Source organism: Gavialis gangeticus, unplaced genomic scaffold (assembly GCF_001723915.1).
Source record: "Gavialis gangeticus isolate Ggan-Ray unplaced genomic scaffold, GavGan_comp1, whole genome shotgun sequence".
Classification (NCBI taxonomy): Eukaryota; Metazoa; Chordata; order Crocodylia; family Gavialidae; genus Gavialis; species Gavialis gangeticus.
In genome coordinates this window covers 273,030-293,114 of record NW_017729013.1, presented here as the reverse complement: position 1 = coordinate 293,114, position 20,085 = coordinate 273,030, and the positions used below count along the sequence as shown (strand labels likewise).

At 41.5% G+C, this 20,085-nt stretch overlaps 1 protein-coding gene across 2 annotated transcripts; it reads left to right on the top strand.

Annotated features, from left to right (window-relative positions):
• The first annotated feature begins 6,712 nt into the window (after positions 1 to 6,712).
• Positions 6,713 to 19,589, top strand: KCTD7 (potassium channel tetramerization domain containing 7). Of its 2 annotated transcripts, XM_019511345.1 has the most exons (5): positions 6,713 to 7,269; positions 8,629 to 8,798; positions 11,176 to 11,354; positions 12,129 to 12,430; positions 17,748 to 19,589. In XM_019511345.1, exons 1-5 carry the CDS (start codon positions 6,994 to 6,996, stop codon positions 17,751 to 17,753), a joined length of 933 nt encoding a protein of 310 aa, XP_019366890.1. In that variant the 5' UTR covers positions 6,713 to 6,993; the 3' UTR covers positions 17,754 to 19,589. The 2 variants fall into 2 exon arrangements, with proteins under 2 accessions (XP_019366890.1, XP_019366889.1); XM_019511344.1 differs by having other exon boundaries at positions 12,129 to 19,589.
• The last annotated feature ends 496 nt before the right edge of the window (positions 19,590 to 20,085 follow it).

The following is a 20,085-nucleotide window of genomic DNA, read 5'->3' as shown; positions in this document are numbered from 1 at the left end:
CCTGTCCAGCCATGCAGAGGGGGTTAGGGGGCAAGTGTGGTCCCAATCTGGCCCAGCTCCAATCCAGCTGTAGACAGAGGAGGTAGTGTGGCCCAGTCCTGATCCAAATGTGGAAGGGGAGAGTGTGGCCCGGCCCCAATCTAGCTGCAGGAGGGGCAGTGGCTTGGGCCTGATCCAGCTACAGTGTGGCGGTAGGAGTTGGGACCGAGCTCCAACCCACTGCATGGGGCCTGGGGTTTGGAAATTTTGCAGGGGAGCATGACCATATTAATTGCCTCTGTTCCCCTGCCACCATATTTCCTGACCCATGGGGAGCTCCACAGGCCAGAGATTGAAAACCCATGAACTAGTGCATTTTTTAGGTTAAAAATGTATTCTGTCTGCTATATAAACCTACATGAGTGGAAGGAAAACTGCTTCTTGAGCATTCTTTGTCTCAGCCTGCTGATTCCCTGATCCCAGGGTTTGGGATGGCAGTGGTAGCAGGTGTCCTTCAAATCCCCTAAAACTGATTCTCAGCCACAGGGCCACGGCACTGTAGGTGCCTTGAGATCTGTTCAGGGGTGCCACAGGGTGCCATGCCATGTGAGCATTATTAGGTGCACAAACATGAATCATAAGATTAATCCAGAGGTTTTAAATAGGAATAGAAAATACTTTTAAAGCGGTGGGAAATCGTGCTCACGCAAACACAAATGCAGTTGCGGCAGCATAAACGGGAAATCTCGTGTCATGTACAAATGCCCCATGGCGTTACATTCTGCCTTGTTATGGGCTTTCTGAATTTCTTGCTACAGGAGTATTCCTCTATTTTCTCTAGTCAAAAAATGAGTGAAAACTTAAATGAAAGCTGGCATTTTCCGAGGTTGGCCTGGAGTCTAAAGCAGTTGAGGAACACTGCTCTGAGACTTCCACACAGCAGTTTGTTCACTTGCAGAGTCATGCCTGGAAAACAGAGATGTAAAATGAACAGGCAAACTGGTCCATTTGGTGACCGTCACAAATGACACTGCCAGTGTGGCCTTTGCCCACTTCTTTTATTATATAACTTGGTATCATATGTGTATAACCTCCCAGACATGAATACACCTTGGGAGTCCTCCCCTCACATGCAGAGTTTTTTAAACCAGTGCAGAAAGGGCTGAGGATATAGCAGTTGCTTCTGAAAGGCTTGGTCCTCTTTTGATCTAGGTAGGAATAGTCCTTGAGACGGGTCCAGTGCTGTCTTCTACCTTAGACAATGTCACGAAACAAGCAGAGAAGGCTCATTCCTTAACCCTTCTGTGAGCACCTGTAGGAAAAATGTCAACTAACAAGTTTTGGGGATGTAATCCTGTCAGCTAAGTGGAACAGTCTTTTGAAAATTGGGAAGAGAGATTCCTACGCAATAGGATGAATTAAATGATGCTAAAGCATCTGATGCTTAATTTAGAGTGGTGATTCAGATTATTAATGAAGTGCCTCCATTAGCTTTCTGGGACCTGGCCTTCTGAGCACATCAGCTTAGTCAAGGTCTGAAATTTGTTTTGTTTCTTAAAAAGATATAATGTGAGAAATAGTGTAATTATTTTTAGGAATATAAATCAATATCTGCTTTAGTTGAGCAGACTTCTTTGATGTGGGGGAGGATCTGGGAATGAGATGTGCATTTCTGAGCCATGCCGAGAATCCAAACACAGGGATGTGAGTCGTCGGACGGGGGAAGCCAACCAGCCATTCAGAGGGATTTGCTCATGTTCTTTATTTAGGCAAACTTCTTTTGCCAGTACTGGCCAGTGGGATACTAATATCACATGCTGGGATGCCTGAGGGTGACCAGAAAATGAAGCAAACCTAGACAGAAACTTCAACAGCCTATAAATGAATGTCAACATACACGTAAAACAAAATAAGCCTATCATTCATTTTCTTCTAACAGTTAATCTGGACATTTAGCTTCTCTCACTGATGCCTGAAACATTTTACTAAGTGATCTGCTTGCCTGTTTACAAAAACACCCAGATGTTGTTATTGCATGTTGAACTCGAATATGGAGGATACTGTACTGCTGGAATATGCTGATGGAAATGCATGCTTTGAACCTTGATTTCCTAGGTGAGAACACTAAAGTCCACAGCTGAGCACTCAGGCAGGCTCTCCAATATGCAGTGTGAGTGCTAAGTAGTCACTAGTAATCACAGACTGAAGTTCCAAATATAGTTGCCCAAGTTGGGAAACTGAGCTTGAAGCTTAGATGTTATCATGGACTGATCTTAGAACAAAGTAACACGGACTAACGTTCAGTATGAACCAGATCAGGACTATCTTGGAGAGGGTCTGTTAGGCTTTGTTTCTAATAACTAATGACAGCTAATTTTTAAATAACAGATGCTGGACTTTTAATGTCTGGTAGGTGTTCCACAAATAGATAGTCCAAGCATATAATAAAAGTAAACCATAGGTTTGTTTTTCCTACTAGCATTTTTCTATACCTTGGATTCATGTTAAAAGCTGATTAAGGGAGTAAGGAAGAAGTCAAGGAGAAGCACTCCTAATAATTCCTCCATCTCAAAGCTGTGCCCTTTAAAAAAGAGGTAATCTTCAATGAGGTTTTGTCACACTGCCACCACTTCACCCATACAGGTAAACTATGGTTGCCCAAATCTCTTTCTGTCCTCTGCACTTAAAGTTCTTACGGAGACTGAAATCTGGTCATCTGAAGAATATTTGAGTTCTCCTGAAGGCTTTGGATGATCCCTGAGAAATTTAGGAAAGAGTTTACCAGTACTGATGATGCATGCTTTCCTGCGCTCCTGTAAGAAGGAAGCAGGAATAGAGTGGTCTATATTATTTAAATTGGAAACCAGTCCTATTTGGTGAAAAATAGTTTTTTGTCTCATAATAAGATTTAAAAACATTGCTGAGATGTGCACATTAGCAACCCCTCTGCTTTTAGGCTGGGATGAAAAGCTGGTTTTGTAACAGAACCTTGTCTTTTTCATCTCTAAAATCTTTTAATAATAATCTGCACCATTGCTCATTTTTGCAGGGCATGTTTCTTATTGTGCAAATGAGCAGTCTGTTGTATGAGATCTAGGTCACTCCCCGTTTTCAGGCCAAGGTGTCTGCCTGGAGACGGATGCTAGTATCTAACAAAGCAAACCTGTTTTCTCTTCTCAGAGATCTTTGCTCTGGGAAACTGAGGGTGGATTATTTTTGCTCAAAAAAGAGCTTTTTGAGCAACCTGGAATACACACACGGGTAAGTTCTGCCAACAAACAGTCCTTTGTGGTGCTGGGCCTAAGTGTGGTGATAGTTTGAAGGCAAAACCAGTCATTTTTGGAAACTGGTCATCCCTGGTGCCAGAGGGATCTGGAGGCTTTTTGTCATAATAATAAATGGAGGCTACCGACTTCTTTTGGAAGGGGGAAACAGTGATTTGGCAACAGTCTAAAGCATTTCTGCTTTTTGAACAACAGTGCTTTAGTCTTGCTGGGGTTCAGCATGAACCTGCTGCCCTCATCCATGAGCTGATTTCCCATAGGCATCTTGACAACAAGCCTAATGAGTGTATTAAGCAAATTTTGTAAAGTTTTCCATAGTTGACCCAGGCTAATGTCTTTAAAATAGTTATCCTAGATGCCCCCATGGAAAGGTGATCCTTTGTGTCATTTCTGTGTGTTGTATTTGACAGGAAACAATCATTTGAAGGCACCTTTTTTAAATCAGGAAGTATTGTCTAGGCATCAGATTTACTTGTGTAAATATTGAAATGGTGATTTTTTTTTTTTAAAGCAGCTTGAAAATAGGAGCTTGAAGGAGGCAGAGCTGGGTACAGTTTACACCAGTACGTTTCCTTTGCTAGGAAGTTGCTCCATCATTGGATGTACACACAGTCCTGCAGACACAGGGACTTCCCTTTATGTCAGGTACCAGTCGAAGCTGAAGGGCCATTTACTTCCACAGGCTCCAGGCTCCCCTTCTGAGCCCTCTCCCTTATGCTCTGCCGGCTCCACCACTTTGCAGTTCCCAGCTTTATGTTAACACATTCTGAACTGTGATGGATATTTTGACTGTCCACCTCCATCCCTCCTGCCAAAGTGCTCTCCTTCTAAGCAGGGTATTACATTACTAACTGCCTCTAATCCAGGGGTGAGAAAAATGTGACCCGGGGACCGGATGCAGCCCACCAGGCCATTCTATCCTACCCGCGGGGCCCCTAAAAATGTAGAAAATTAATATTTATCTGCCCCTGGCTGCCTGTCATGCGGCCCCCAATGGCTTGCCAAAACTAAGTAAGCAGCCATTTGCCCAAAATAATTGCCCACCCCTGCTCTAATCAGTCTTATGTCCAAACCATGCTGGTTTCTTGGATGACATTGCAGTATGTTGTTTCTGTGTTGATTTTTTCGTATGTTTACTAAGGCAAAGCATTTTTTAATCAAAGTGAAGACACTGTTAAACTAGCTAGAGGCATCATGGATCATTATCATCACCATCCCGTCTAATGTTTCTTTAGTCTACACATGGAGCAGGGCCGCCCCGGGGGGTGACTGGGGCTGTTCTCTAGCTCAGCGCCACAGGTGTCCAACCCCACGACCAGCTCCGTGGGTCTTGTGTTGCAGCAGTGTTGCCTAAAAGTAATTCCAGCAGAGCCGCACAATAATAATGACTATAAGTTAATGCAGTTCATCATCCAGGGAAAAGGAATCGCATCCAAAATCAGCGGTGATGCTAAATCTGTGAAAGTCAAAAGGGCACTGATGTCAAATATAAGGGCATTCTTGGACTATGGGGCTTATAAGACCTTCAGAGCGCTAGAAGGAATACATACGTATAAAGCAACAGGGAAGCTGGAAAGCCAAGCTATAACTAGTCTGATGAAAGGGCAACCTTCAAGAAGTTACTCAGATGTTAGAGAGTTGAGAGTTAGTTATGAAGTCAGCAAGAGGGTACAGACACTGCAACAAGACAAATGCAAGAGGGAAATTAGAAGTGGATAAGAGGGACTCAAAAGACAGTTAGCCAAAAGCATCAAAACTAATCTGACTGAAGTGGACTGTGGAAAAAGGATTAGCCACCAGGCAGTGCTCAAATATATATAAATTCTCCCAGGACCAGGTCTTCCTGTGACTTGCTCATCTTTTGTTTTAGGCGTCTCAGTGGTCCCAGAATATAGGCCTCAGTAACCCGAGGCCTGGCAAGCGAGTCAGAACAACTACACAGCTTCCAGAATCTCAGAACATCCTTTGCAGTCTCCGCCAGCAACTCCTCTTTCTACGCTCGCAGTACTTGAACTGCAGTGAGGTTGCAGGGTTTCTAGATCTGATCCATGTTTAAAATCAATGAAATCCGTTGAGCAAAATCCTGTAGGCTCAATATTAACGTACAGCATAGAACTGTTTTTATGAGCAATTTTTGGTACAAATTCAGCTCTGTTATTTTAGCATTCATTCAGGGTGCTGTATTTGTCTTGTTTTCTGACTTCCTCCTAAAGCACCTTGGCCCTTATTTGCTTAAAACTTTGCTGGTACTTATAAGAAGTGTGAAGTTCTTTTTTCTTGTTGTGCTACTTGCTGCAAAACAAATCTCACTAGTTTCACAGGCTTGTAAGAAAGGTTTTTGGCACTTTAAAAAAATACATGATATACCTTTTTTATAATTTGTTTCTCTCTATGTTCAAAATATTAGCTTCAGTACTGTATGTTTACTTCCCTGGAATACACTTGCAAATAGCAACTTACAACATTTCCTGTAAACAGATTGCAGTACTGTTCAAAATGTGTAATTATTAATCAAGAAATCACCTTGGTAAGTGTTAAAAACATCCTGCCTTGTTGCAGTCTTTCTGAGTTCTTTACAAAATTGCTCTATTATTTTTCTGTAGTCAAAAAAATCAGTGAAAACTGAGAGCTGGCATTTTCCAAGGGGCGCCCCAAAGTCTATCAAGAGTTGCCTTGAGTGTAAAAAGGTTGAGAACCACGGTTGTAGCATTTTACGCAGTCTAACTGAGATCAGCAAACTCATTTCATAAGGAGACTGCTTGCGACAGTTGTTAAAAAACCTAGGGAGAGAGATGCTTAAGGTACCAGCCTGGGGCATAAGAAACCTGGCTTCAAGTCTGCAGTCTGCGGCAGGCGTCCTTTATGAGTCATGCTGTGCCTCAGTCCCTCATCTGTAAAATGGGGAAAATAGCACTTGACAACTTCCCCAAGAGGCAGGAGGGCTAAAGATTGTGAGGCACCTAGATACTATGTTAATAGGGGACAGATATACTTCAATTGAGTTGTTGCTGGTGATGGTAACAGTGGGGATTTTTTAAAAGGTTAGGACCGATAGATGTTGGTCCCCTGGGAAACTGAGCCTAAATCCACAACACGGTATGATGCAGCTAGTTGGAAAACTAGTGCAGAAAGCACTTCCATTGTGCTTTTTTGCAACCATATGCTCCAGGTTAGAAGGCAAGATCTTAATGGACACTTTTGGAGGGCCTGGCATTTTATTTGAGGTAGCAGGACTGCATAGAAAGCTCTCCTTAAATGAGCCCTACTCTGCTTAAAGCCTTGCCGAGCCTCCAGAGCTAACGCGCTCGGAGGGTTGCAAAATGATTACGTGACTTGACAGCAACATCGTTTGGAGGTGGTGCATAACAACCAATAAGAGAGCAGTTGTCAGAAAACAACTCTGCAAGGAGCCAATTGCAATTCAGCAGCTGTTCACCGGGCAGCGAATAGGACTTCAGCTGGCAATGGATATGCTCCTTTTTTTTGGATCTGTGCTGAAAGGAAGTCGAGAGGGGCAGCCAATGAAAACCAGCATTTTATTCCGCCAGTGAGAGGCTCTATTACTGTGGGATCTGGCAGAGACCTCTCGTCACTGCTGTGCCAGCAGCATTCCTCCAGATATGTTCATGCAGGAGCCGGAGTCGGAGCACAATAATCACCAGCCTGTTTGTGACTCACTTCCCAATGACAGCAATGCCAATCTAGATGCTCTGTGCAAAGCAGGACAATTATGTCGCTCTGCCTGCCCCGCGATGATCTGCAGCCCGTAGGGAAAGTGCCCAGATCATTTGGGTCCCGTCTCTTGTTCAGCAGCACTGCCAACACTGCCTGCCCAACAGGCCTGGTTGCGAGAGCCAGAGGGATGGTGGTTGTTACGGGGCAGAACAAAGTGAGTGGCAAGCCGGACGATGCCATGTCGAGCTCAGATGCAGAGGATGATTTCCAAGAGCCTGCCACGCCTACTGCGACCGAGGCAGGTCAGTCACTGCCGCTGCTACCTCAGCAGGTAAGGGCTTGGGGGCTTCTTCTCTTCTGAGCCGATAAGGAGCTTTCATTTGAGTTTGCGCTGTTCGGGACCTGGGGATTATAGTATTTCTCATGGTGGAGCCTTGAAGACTTTCCAGTTTAGTTTCCTTTGCTAGCCGGCTTGTGGGATGAAACCGAGCTCTTCCTCTTGGGTTTGAAAGCCTTCTCCGCATTGCTTTAGAAGTCTAAGCCTCCCCCTTCCTTTCCCAACCCACTTTAGGATTTAGTAAATACCAGTAGGAAGCACCCTAGTACCACGGCAGCTCCCGTAGGAGAAACGAGTGTCCATCAGATGCTGCCGGGCCTGCCACAGACTGCAGTGCAACTACGTTGGTTTTCATCTTGAAGCCAGTGGAGCAGCATCTGCTTGAAAATGGGTTTGATTTTGCCCCGAGGATTGCCGATTCTGTGGCTTTCCAAAGAACTGTGACTGAGCATTAATGCTTTAATTTTACTTTTGCTATGAAAGCTGTCCTACTGAATGAGAGCGTGAAAGGCAACCTGAAAAGGAGCATAAATTTTTCCAATAACTTTAAAGACAGGGAGGGTGGGAGGGGGGATGTTCTGCATGTTAGTGACTTAAAATTCACCATTGTGTGGTATAATGGGGGAAGAGGGCTTAAGGTGGACTTACTAGACCACTGTGGAGGGCCATCTAGAAAATACAAAGTAGCGATCGAGTATGAAATGACATTATTTCTTCTCTTGTTGTTGTTGCCATCTCTGCTACCGTTTGCATCATGTTTGTGATTTCAGTATCCCCCATGATCCTCTCTTCCCCGCTCTTCCGCACTCAGTTTTTGCTCAATTTTGTCACTTCTTTCTCAGTGAAGTCTTTAAAAGCTCTCCTGTCCCCTGTGTCTTGGCTGCTATCATCTCTGTTGTCTTGCCAAAAAGTACAAGTGAGAAGAATCCCTGTTCCCTCTTCATGACTAGCTTTCTTTACAATCCTTTGAAAGTCCGCTGCTAAAAAAGTCACCTTTCTGGCTTGCTGTATTAATTACCCTTCCTAAATAAATCCCATCATTGTCCTCCCGTTCTTTTTCTGCACAACTTCAAAATCCTAATTGTAGCCTTTTAAACTCGCTGCCATTCGTCCTTGTTCATGCCACATTTTGGTTGAGATGGTCACCTTCTTCCTGAAGATTTGACTCTCTCCATGTTCTTCCATTCTTCATAAGCTTTCAAGACAGGTCATCCTGTGTTTATGATTGTTATCCCGCGCACGGTAGAGAGTTTGATCTGCTAAATGGGGAGGGAGGAGGAGGGGTCTTGGCATGTACACATTTGCGTAGCACCACCGAATAATTTTCAAATGGTGATGTGATTGCTTTTTCAGTTCCCTGAAGTTATTCCGCTTAATGTAGGAGGCATGTATTTCACTACCAGGCTGTCAACATTAAGACGGTATGAGGACACCATGTTGGCTGCTATGTTTAGCGGAAGGCACTATATTCCAACAGATGCTGAAGGCAGATACTTTATTGACAGAGATGGAACTTACTTTGGGTATGTGCATTGTCCTTACTAGAAATATGTTGAAGCTGTTACTGAGAAAGGAAACATTAATTCAAAAACAATACAAAAAAAAAAATAAAAAAAAAAAATCAAGGGTGAATTTGCTTCCCTCTAATTCAATCCCATTTTGAAGGCTGTTTTTTTTAGCAGACTCACGTGATTAACTTGCAAACAGAGTTTTGGAAACTTCCTTCAGAAAGCAAATTTCAGAATACACCACAGTCCAAACCGCCTCTTTGTTTCATTACTAACAGCTATAGCCAGCTCTACAAAGGGAAAAAACATCATTTTTGGTTCTCAGCAAAAGTATGTACATACAGTGTTCTTCTCTGCAGGGACTTGCATTCCCTAACATGTAAAAGACAAGCTGTTGGACAGCATGACTCACAAAAAGAAATATTTCTGTCCTTTTTTGTGATTGTTTTTCCTATTGTAATTTTTGCTCTACAAAGGGTGGAGCCATGATGTTTAGTAGGTTTCTTTGACAGGGTCCTCTTTCAGCCGTTATCATTTTCAGTGTTTAATAGGATAGCTGTGGACATCGGAACAAATGTAATGTAGAATACAGCTGTGCAGCCAGTTGTGGGAAGAAAATATGCAACGCAGAAGTTGTCCAACTAATTTAGTCCTTTGACTTCAATCTGAAATATTCTTGTTTGCTAGAACTTAGTTTTGGATAATATTACAAAATTTCTCTCTCTCTTCATTTTGCCTCTTTTTCTCATGCCCACATGTTGTTAGCCTGGATTGCACATTACTTCTCTAAATTCTGGTTTATCTAAATGTAGGCAGGCTGATTAACATCATATATGGCTCAGATATCATGCTGTCTTTCAAGCCTGCAGGTGTTTATCCGTATTCAAAACTGCCAGATTGCTTCCAAATTAGACCATGTAATTAGAAATTTGACTGAGCTCTAATTTATAAGGTGTTTCCAAAAAGCAGGAGATTCGAGTGAAATCTGTGCTTCTAATGGGATGTCATTTTCCAAGAAATATGGTGCAAAATGTACTTGGCTTGATGACTGTAAGTGAACCATCCACCCCGTAGGACCAGGAGAAAACGAAGTGTTAGCCACCTTTTGTTGTCTTTAAAAGACATATTTACTTACTGTGGGTGGCAAAACAGCACAAGGCTCACAGCATTTGTTTAAACTACTGATTTCTGACAATGCTATATTTACAGCTCTGACCTGTTATAATCCTTCTGAAGGCCTAAAATTGTATAGCATTCTTTCAGTTAATTATTTTGATCATGATGCTACTGATGCTTAGTCATTTTTGGTGTCTGTGGGACTGCTAAAACTGAGAAGCACTGCTGTCAGCAGTGTGTGTTTGCAGGCTTAGACCATTGCTTTTCAAATGTGTCTTTGGCATTCTGACCTCATTTCTAAAATAAGACCTGATTTGCCCAGGGGTTCTCCTCATCTCGTCAGCTAAGAAGGACGTAATCCTTTTCAAAGCCAGTCAGTGACTTTTCTTGATCTGCCACAAAATCCAAAATACAGGAAGGAGGAATTTCCTGGTATGATTACCCTATCGTATTTGAAAATGAGCAGTTCTTGCCGTTTGGCATTTGTGAACTGTCTGCTGTTGAAACCACCTTTTAGGAAACTGACTTTATTGTGATATTTGTAGTACATATTCAAAATGTCCATGTGCCCTAAAATCAAGCAAGGTCTTTTATACTTTATCCAGTGTATTATAACGAAAAGTGTCCATAATAGCTGTTCTTTGTTAGGGGGGCATAAGGTCACTAACCAAATGTATTTGTTAGTGTTTGTGAAATGTGTTTCCCATCTTCAAAATGTTCTTCTTTAAACCACTTGAAACGGTGGCATTCAAAAGAAACGCCTGTCCTGTATCAGAATAAACGTAGGTGCACACATATGCACTTATACGCTTGGACCCTGCAGAGATCCTCTCTGGGATCACTCACCTGGAGGCCCACTGATATCAGTGGGCATCTGGGTGGGCACAGAGGGCCAATCAACATGGCTTTCCGGGAAAATCAGGGGTTAACTGATTACAGTGATAATTACTATGTTGGCACATGTTTACAAGAGACTGTAACCTGTATCTTGTTCCATGTTGGATGGTCAAAACCTCATCAACAAGTTTCTTGGTGTGTTCAAGTGACACTTTTTCAGTGTCAAAGACATCAAATTTCCCAATCAAAGGCTCAGAAATGGCAAAGGACATTTAATATGTGTATTTGGAAATACGTTTCATAGTTCTTTCAATTACTTTCTGAGCTGCAGGATTGCTGGCCCAAATAAAATGAACATTTGAGAGCCAGGACTGCAGGGTTGTTTTTTCTTCCAATTTTGAAAACATATTATCATATAGCATTTTCTCGCCTTGTTTAGAGACATACTGAACTTTCTGCGATCGGGTGACCTACCGTCAAGAGAACGAGTGAGGTCAGTTTACAAGGAAGCACAATATTATTCTATTGGGCCATTGCTAGACAATCTAGAGGATGTCCAACCTCTTAAAGGAGAAAAAGTTAGACAAGCTTTCCTGGGCTTAATGCCATATTACAAAGGTAAGCAAAGGATACAGTATTTTTATATTGTACAGTTTGTTGTACAAGTAGTCTAAGTAAGGCGCCAACATCATTCATGATGATGGGGAATTTTTCGGTGTACTTGAGCAGGGGGCAGCATCAAGCCATAAAGGAAGAACCAGAAACTGTTCCTTTGAATCTGCACTGGTTCTCTTGAATTTTGCATCTAATTGCTTGGGCCTGAGGCAGTGTATTTAAAGAGCTGTAAAGATCAAATCATCCAAGTTTTTGGGGCATTAGTAATATCATTATGTCTTGCATTGTTTCGTGTATGCGCATAATATAAGCCTTAAAGATCCTTATCAAAATGCTGCTTATATTAAAAAATAATGCATTGCTTGACGAACCTTGACTTGCAGAGAATAATGCCGTACATATGTCTTTGACTGTAAGACCAGAAGATGGGAGTTTCTTGGTACAGTGTTCCTTTACTCATTCCTAAATTTGACTTTTGGTCATATGATTGAAGCACTACAATGAAGTTTTCCAATGGTAGGTTGTGATTAATCAGAACTTAAGAAAGACATATATGTATATAGCAAGGACACTACGTTCTCAAGACAGCTGTGGGTATCTTATTACAGTACTAGATTGTATCTAGCTACAAACAACCTTTGAACATATCTGCTAAATATTTCTAGCACTGTATACAGAATACTTTATTCAGTTTGATTGCATCTGAAAATATTGTGCTGTTTCTCAGAGGACTTGCACTGGTTTAATTTCAATCTTTTTGTGTGAATGATTGTTTAGAACACTTGGAGCGGATAATTGAAATTGCTAAACTTCGAGCCATGCAGAGAAAAGCAAGATTTGCAAAGTTGAAGGTCTGTGTTTTCAAGGAAGAAATGCCCATCACTCCGTATGAATGTCCACTTTTCAACTCTCTGCGTTTTGAAAGAAGTGACAGCGAGTCAAAACTATTTGAACATCACTGTGAAGTGGATGTATCTTTTGGCCCCTGGGAAGCTGTAGCTGATGTTTATGACCTTCTTCACTGTATTGTGACAGACCTTTCAGACAGGGGAATTACTGTGGATCATCAGTGCATTGGGGTGTGTGATAAACATCTGATAAACCATTATTACTGCAAGCGTCCTATCTATGAATTCAAGATTACTTGGTGGTGAATTGTTCTCCCTAGAAGGTGCAAAAGAAGCCCCCTAATAGACAATAATTGCTTTGAATATATTTTTGCAACATGTCTCTGGAAATGCATTGCTGCTGACGTGCACTGGAGTTCTCCTGCCGGCATGTTAGCTAATGCGTAGCTGCTCAGCACATAAGGACCCCGTTACATGATAGTCTTGAAGCACCAGCCTGAAACAGGACTGTTGGCTCAGGTATCGCAACTAGGCACAAAGTCAGATTGCCATGTAAAAATGTGCTATTGATACCTTCCAAACGATGTCTCCGTGCTTGCTGGTTTTTTATAACCACACAGTTGGAAAAGAAGATAATGCAACTTTTACTTCCATTAGCATAAAGTCGTGGGTGCTAGTAAAAGTAGGACCACTTGAAAGCATACGTATGTGGCTTCATTTTTACCCTTTCATGTAATATTTTAGTCATCCTTCATCTGTCTCTGAAGCCACAATATCACTGACACGAAGATGTGCAAATTCAGATACAGCAGAAAAAATGTTAAAACAAATAGTTGTGTGTATGTTAAAGTTGGTTATGACTATTTATTAAGCTGTACTTTGGATTTCTAAAAGTTATTTATAATATGCTTTATAAGTCAGCATTTTGATTAATTTATTTTAATTCCTATGATCCAAAGGACATTTAACGAATTTGGATGACATTCCTTCAATTATTTAGGGATAATTGTGCCTGTTCATAGCCTTAGGAACGATAAATGTTTACAATACCGGCAAAAAAGAGGAAGTGATATATGAAGGAAATCATTTGCAAAGGCTTTGGGAATATGAGATAATGTTATAGTTATTCTCCAGATAGCAGAGGTAAAAGGAACATCAAAGTATAAATGTACTCTATTCTTGACTTTTAAAAAAATTCTTGGTATTCTGATTGTGGAGCTGGAGATAAATAATGAGACTTCACAAATTCCCAAAAGAATTTTCAAGATACCTGATGATCATCCTTGTTTTCTTTGTTGCAGCTTTTTTTTAAATTGTTTTAACCTTTGTAATTCTTCTTTAAACATTTTTCCATTATCTATTAGGTAATATATCTTTGTAGCAGATTTCTTTTCATATTGAAGAAGATGCAATGGCAGGATCATTTTTCTTCCCAGGCACTGAAAATCAAAATTCAGAAGTTTGCAAATCTCACACTTTAAAGCCCAGTTATTTCATTGCATCCAAAATGAAAGAATATGTTTAAATACCAGGACATTTTACTGTAGGGAGGAGTTTCTTAAGTCATTTCAGTTTTTTTTAAAAGACACTTGAGCCAAATTTAAAACTTAATCTTGGGGGAAAAATAAACAAATTGTATATTTCTTCCGTGTTGCATTCCACTGCATTAATTCAACTTTTGACCAAAAGGCAACTTTCTATTAAGGCAACTTACATTTAACTTGCTTATCAGTGATCAAGAATCTCAGTAAGACTGAGTTAGGGCATTTTGAATGTAGCAGTAAGGATTTCTGTGCACAATGTGTCTTGGAAAAAATGTTTTGAAGGAAATAATATTTTCTGTATTGATTAAACCCTCATCCGTACTTTTACATATTAGATTTAGGAGTTTATGATACATCCTAAATTTAAAATGCTGTTCTTTGGGAGCTCACAAGTTATATTCCTGTAAAGGAGCGTTTTAAAAAGGAACACAATCAAATGCTGAGCTTATGACCAGAATTTAGATTCTGAAAAAGAAGCAGAAGACAACGATCTTTGTATTTTAAGTTGGTTGACACCTTTTTTTTCCTTTAAGTAGTCTTAATATTTTTATCAGTCACCAGGTGGGTACATGAGAGCCAACGTGTACATGGGCCAGGCTAGTCTGGAAACAGCCAAGAAAATTAACCAAGGTCGTTTCATTAAGTAAAGTAAAGACTTATACATGAGTTCTCCACTTCTGTTGGCTCCTCAGCTTTGCATTTTTTTTCCAAAAGAAGGGACCCTTAAGCTGTAGACTGAACTTTCTAAAATAGATTCCAACTGGTCCAAAATGGAAGGTTTCTGCAGCTTTGATATCACATATTGTGAAAGTGATTGGGCTCAAGGTTTTTAGCAGCACTTAATATAATGACTAAAGATAGAAGAAGGCTACAGTTTTGCTGAAGAGTTCAGTGATTTTTGCCACCGCTTACACACCCATAGGATGTGGCTGCAGTTTGAATGCTACCGCTTACACACCCATGGGATGTGACTGAAATAATCCCTCATACAGTGATTTAAAAGCAAGTTTGGGGGTTCGACTGCCTTAGAATCACTTTTCAGCAGTTACACAACAGAAGGTCTGATGACAAGTTGGCTCTTTCTGATCGTGTGTTTTACAACCTGGTTTGTTTGCTAGTGAATTTTATGACAACTTATTCCGGTTGGCCATCTTAAAAAATGGTCAGAAGGAAGAATCAAGAAGTTGTTTTGCATTTATTTAACTCTCTTTAATAACTTGATCTTCCATGAGATATAGAAAAAATAAGTGCAATTTAAGGAAAACCCACAAATATGAGCCATCATGCTTTCACTATTAGCACACATTCTATATCTTAGGACTTCATTTATGAGAGGCAACAATATTGCTATTGGCTAGACTTGTTCTGAACATCCTTTTTTTTTTTTTACATTGATTTTAGATGTTACTGCCTATTGTGTGTTCAATTTTTGACAAAAGTTGAGAAGAGTTGTACAGGAGGATGTCATGAGAGTATATTCTGATAACTTTATTTACTTGTGGTTTCTTGGCACACCTTTTTCAAATTCTAAGTCTGCAAACTAATTCAGCAACGCGCCCCCATGTATAAGAATGTTTTATACGTAAGAATTGGCCAGTTATATTATGGGGGCAAAAAAGTCTCTTTCAGTGGAGATATTTTAATGCAGGGGTGTCAAACTCACCTGGCCCTGTGGACCTGAGGCCAGTCCACAGGCCAGATCGGACCCCTGAACCCTGGATGTTCCCCTCCTACACCCCCCCTCCCCAACCCGGTCAGATCCAATGCACGTGGTGTCTGCTCTGGTTGGTCTTGGACCTGCTGAGTGCCACCAGGCACCATGTGCAGCACTGGTCCCGACTGGCTGGAGCAGGCACCGGTGTGGTACAGATCCTAGAGACCCTGGGGTGGGTGATCACGTGGCACATCACCCAGGCTCTGCTCACAGGTCCAGGTCATTCATACCCAGGGACAGCACTAGGGGCCACCTAACAGGGCTTTGTGGGCTGTATGTTTGACATCCCTGTTTTAATGCATCTAAGATTAACCATACTGTACTCAGATGGGCAAAACTCCACAGTGAATAGTGCATCTATATATTAGCAGTAAACGAAGAATGGTGGTCTTGTCCAGAGCCTCGAATTTCCAGGCTTATCACGCTTTCTAAACTATGTTTGCTCTAACATAGTTGCTGTACATGAATTTTTATTCTACCAGGGCTATCAGAGCGTTACTGGGATGAAGAGAAGTATCCATTTAGCGTTCAAAGCTACAGCAGGTAAAATGTGTGTAACATTCAGTTTATACCGGCCAGAGCCTGTGTGAACAAATATGCATATAAATATAGCATAAAGATGCCCATGGACCTATTTCTCTTTGTCCCTAGAGGTGTGTTACTCCCCTTGGCTGTGGGAACTGTCTACGAAAAATATTTAAAATATTTAGCTCTTATTAGTGATTGCTATCAGAGAAGCTTATAACCACTGACTGTTATTTGACCCCAGCAGTCTTTCCTGCCCAGACCAAGGGGGCTGGACCTGATGATCTCACAAAGTCCCTTTCAGCCCTAAACTGTGAATCTTAATTCTTGCAACAGCCTTTCTATCTTAAAGATAGGGCAACTGAGTCGGGTAGGTTCAAGGACTTGTCCATGGCCACAACTGGTCATTCTCAGATCACATTCAACAGGTCCTGGTTCCCCAAACTACTGCTCAAATCACCGGATGATTCTTGTTTTATTTAAAAAGCTTGTGTGCAACAACGTGAGCTGAAATCTTAACCACTGACTTGCTTAAGTAATAATATTGATCCAAGTTTAAAGAACAGTGTTAAAGAAGATACGTTGGCAGAAACGGAACATCCTGTCCCATAGTACTTGTTTGATTTGCCAGTGTAGTGCTTGACTGTAGTCCATATATGTTTCTAGTTCTCAGTCTCAAGAGTTGGGTGAATGGCATAAACAGGATCTGAATTATTGGCTCTAGTTAGGTTAACACTGACACAGGAAAATGATTGCAGCCATTTGACAGGGGAAATCCTTTTATAGCAGTTCTCTCCTGTGTTGGGAGAGAAACCAAGAGGGAGGTTTTAAAACAAGCATAAAACTACCTGGAGAAATATAGCTGCTGTATCTGTGCAATAGACCTCGGTCAAGAAAAAACGTTTGAGACTGAAGAGGTAAAGCTTGAGAGACAAACAGGGAACAACTGTATAACAAAACTCTGGCAATTCCAGTTTTTATTGTGCAGTAAGTTGTCTGTGAATCTTAAATGTGGAGAACTCTTGAAGAATGTAAATCTACCATAAGCTTCCGCATTAAGGTCCCTGATGTTTTACAGTCGACACTGAGGTTTCCTCTAGCTAATTCCTCTTAGATGAATAGAATATGCTGAAGACGTTCTAACAAATAAAATGTGCAACCCCTTTCCGGCTTCTTAGCAAGTCCCCAAAGAGGAGCTAACCAGGTACTTCGTAATCTAATTGAAATGTTCATCATGAATCTTTACTGAAACTGGGAACTGACGGAACGGTGAAATAAGGCAGTCACCACGGGAAGTTGGCCAAGGCAGGTGTTTGAAGGGAAGAGGCAGTGCTTCCTGTTCGTGGAACGCACTAATGTGTGCGATTACTCGGTCTGACTGGCCCTTATGGCAGTGTCAGCGCACGCTTCGCTAACTTCAGAAGGGTCAGCAACATTTAAAATGATTTCTGAAGACTTGCTGTATTAAACACTAATAACTTTTGGGGGCCAAAACATCCTGACTTTGTATCCTATGCAAGTCAGAGCACAAACGTGGTACTGTTTACAGTTTTAATCCATTTTTATGCTTCCTGAGCTAATCTCCCTGATTGCTGGTTCTGTTGAGCACCCCTTCTCCCCCCCAGCTGTATGCCTCCATGGAAGCCGTTCCAGTGCCTTTAGTGTGCTCTTTTTATTATAATTATGAAACCATTAGGATGTGTTAACTTCAGAATTGATTCCCTCATGAAATGAGGATTTCCTGCTTTTTTTTCTTGTTTTCCAGCTATAACTTAGCTGCTAAGTTATATAAGGCATAAGGAGATCAAGTGACTAGCCTGAGAATACAAGATGAGGTAATGATCCTGACAACTCTTCCCACCCCCCCAACTTGCTCTTTGATTTTTAAACTACAGAGCTTACTTGGCTGCTCTGTGGGCAGGATGTGTATCACCCTGTAAGACTGCATGCAGGAATTTCACACGTGGGGCAAAAAGGAGGAGTACCCAGTCTGCACATAAAGTATCCCGGGAAGTTACAGGCCGACAGCTGTCACTTCATATAGACACTGACATTCTCATTAGTTGCTAAGATGTTCCTGAGGCAAACAATGCTTTCTTCTTATTTCTTTTACTCGTTTCCTCCTCCTTTCACTTGTATTGTTTTCCTGTAGAGCATTATTTAAAAAAAAACCCATTTGTAGTTGCTGTTTTAAGTAACGCCATGTATTCAGCCCACGGTGCCTGTCTGTGCTTTTAGTTTCTGAGCATATCATTGATGATTCAAGGAGTCTGAGGACAACATCATGTCAGTATGCCTCTCTAGTCGCATCTTCAGATCACACTAAGCATGGTGGTCAATCAGGAATTCTTGGCCTCATCCAGCAATAGCCGAAGTGCCGTTGGTGAAATCCTCATGCCAAAGCCGATGGGTTGCAGCCGACAGAGACTTTAATTTCTTACGCTCTGGTTTTGTGAGAGGCAAAGACATTTCCCCCATGCCTTCTTGTGAAGTCTGTCAATTGGTCTGGTCTCAGTGGCAAAAGGCTTGGCTACTTCAGGTTGTCTCGCCCTGCTTGCTACTGACTGTTCTTTCTGTTGCAAGGCCACATAGGTTCGCCGGGTGGTAAAATTGGAGTGGGCTATTGAATTGCATTCACCGACGCAGGGCAATATCTGAGGAGGTAAACTGTAGCTCCTCCTCCCGGCCTGTGATTCAGTCATAGTTGATGACAGAGTTAAGGATGTGTTGGAAGAACTCCAGGCTGCATCCTGTGCTTTGCATTCCTGCCCTTTGCACGTGGCAAAATGCACGTGTGGGATCATGAAGCTGATCAGGGAGGGATCAGGGCAGGGATTCAGAGCACAGTCTCTGTGACAGACCTTTCTTTCCCCTCTTTGTTTTAGTAACTCTTGAGAACAATCTTTGGACACTTTCTGTCTTAAGACATAGCTGGCAGTACTGAACCTTGCAATTATGCTGACTTGTATAGTTATTTGTGGTTTTAAACCATTTTGTAATGTGCTTTTCGTTGTTTCCCTCTGCTTCAGAGTGGACCTGAGGGAGTCTTGTGTTTTTTCAGTACGTAAACTATTTAAAATTCAAACAAATGTGCAAGTTTGTTTCTCTTTCTCTGAATCAGCTGTGTCTCAGCTGAGAACTATGAATTGCAATTTATTTATGTATATAGGTCTCCAACTGGATGCAGATTTCCAGAACACTGGTCCCCAGTCACTTTACTTGTACAGATTTAGTATGAGTTTATGACGAGTTTCACTGTGACTTTATAAGTGGTTTTTATTTTGTCAAGTTATGCATTGTATATGTCTCCATACATTGTTACCCTTCATGTCTTGTGGGGAGGGGGGGAGGGACACAATCCTTGGCCCTAGTGATTGGGTATTGGAATGATTCCAGATTTGTATTATTTTGTATTGTTTTATGATTAAACAAGTCGACGATCAATGTTAATTTAACACAGTGGATTCTGTAGCATCTGCGTCTTCCTACACGAGGCTTTTAAATTCCAGGTACACTGGTTAACGTATGTATTTTGATTTGAAACATGTGAAAGGTAACATTTTATGCATTAAAGTCTCAGTGCTGTGAAATAAATTATTAAAATGGTATTGGTTTTGATCATCTGAACGGTATAACTGGGCACCAAAAACTCTGCCACAACTTCAAGTGCACTTTCAGGAGCATGCGAAGGAAGAATTCAAAAATTAGTCTCCGGTTTTATTGACAGTCGTGGCAGACATTGCTCCGCAAAAATTCAAGCAGCATCACATTCACAGCTCTGGGTCGCACTTGCAAACCCCTGAAATATTGCGAAAGGGCAATCAGGACTCATAGTAGAGATGCTAGCTTAGAACAACAAGATTGTTGCAAAAAAAAAAAAAATCTTTAATTGCAAGCTTTCAGGCACAAACACCCTTCACCAGGCCTTGGAGAAAAGATTGTAAAAGTTCTCCTGGGCAGAAATGGAAGTTCACTTCTCGCAGGATTTCACAGAGGAGTCGATAGATGGAAAATTCCTCTGGGCAGTCGGTTCAGAGCTGGTGTGAACCCCCTCCCCTCCTGCCGTCTTCTCCACGGGGGAGCAGGAGCGCAGGCCCCACCCA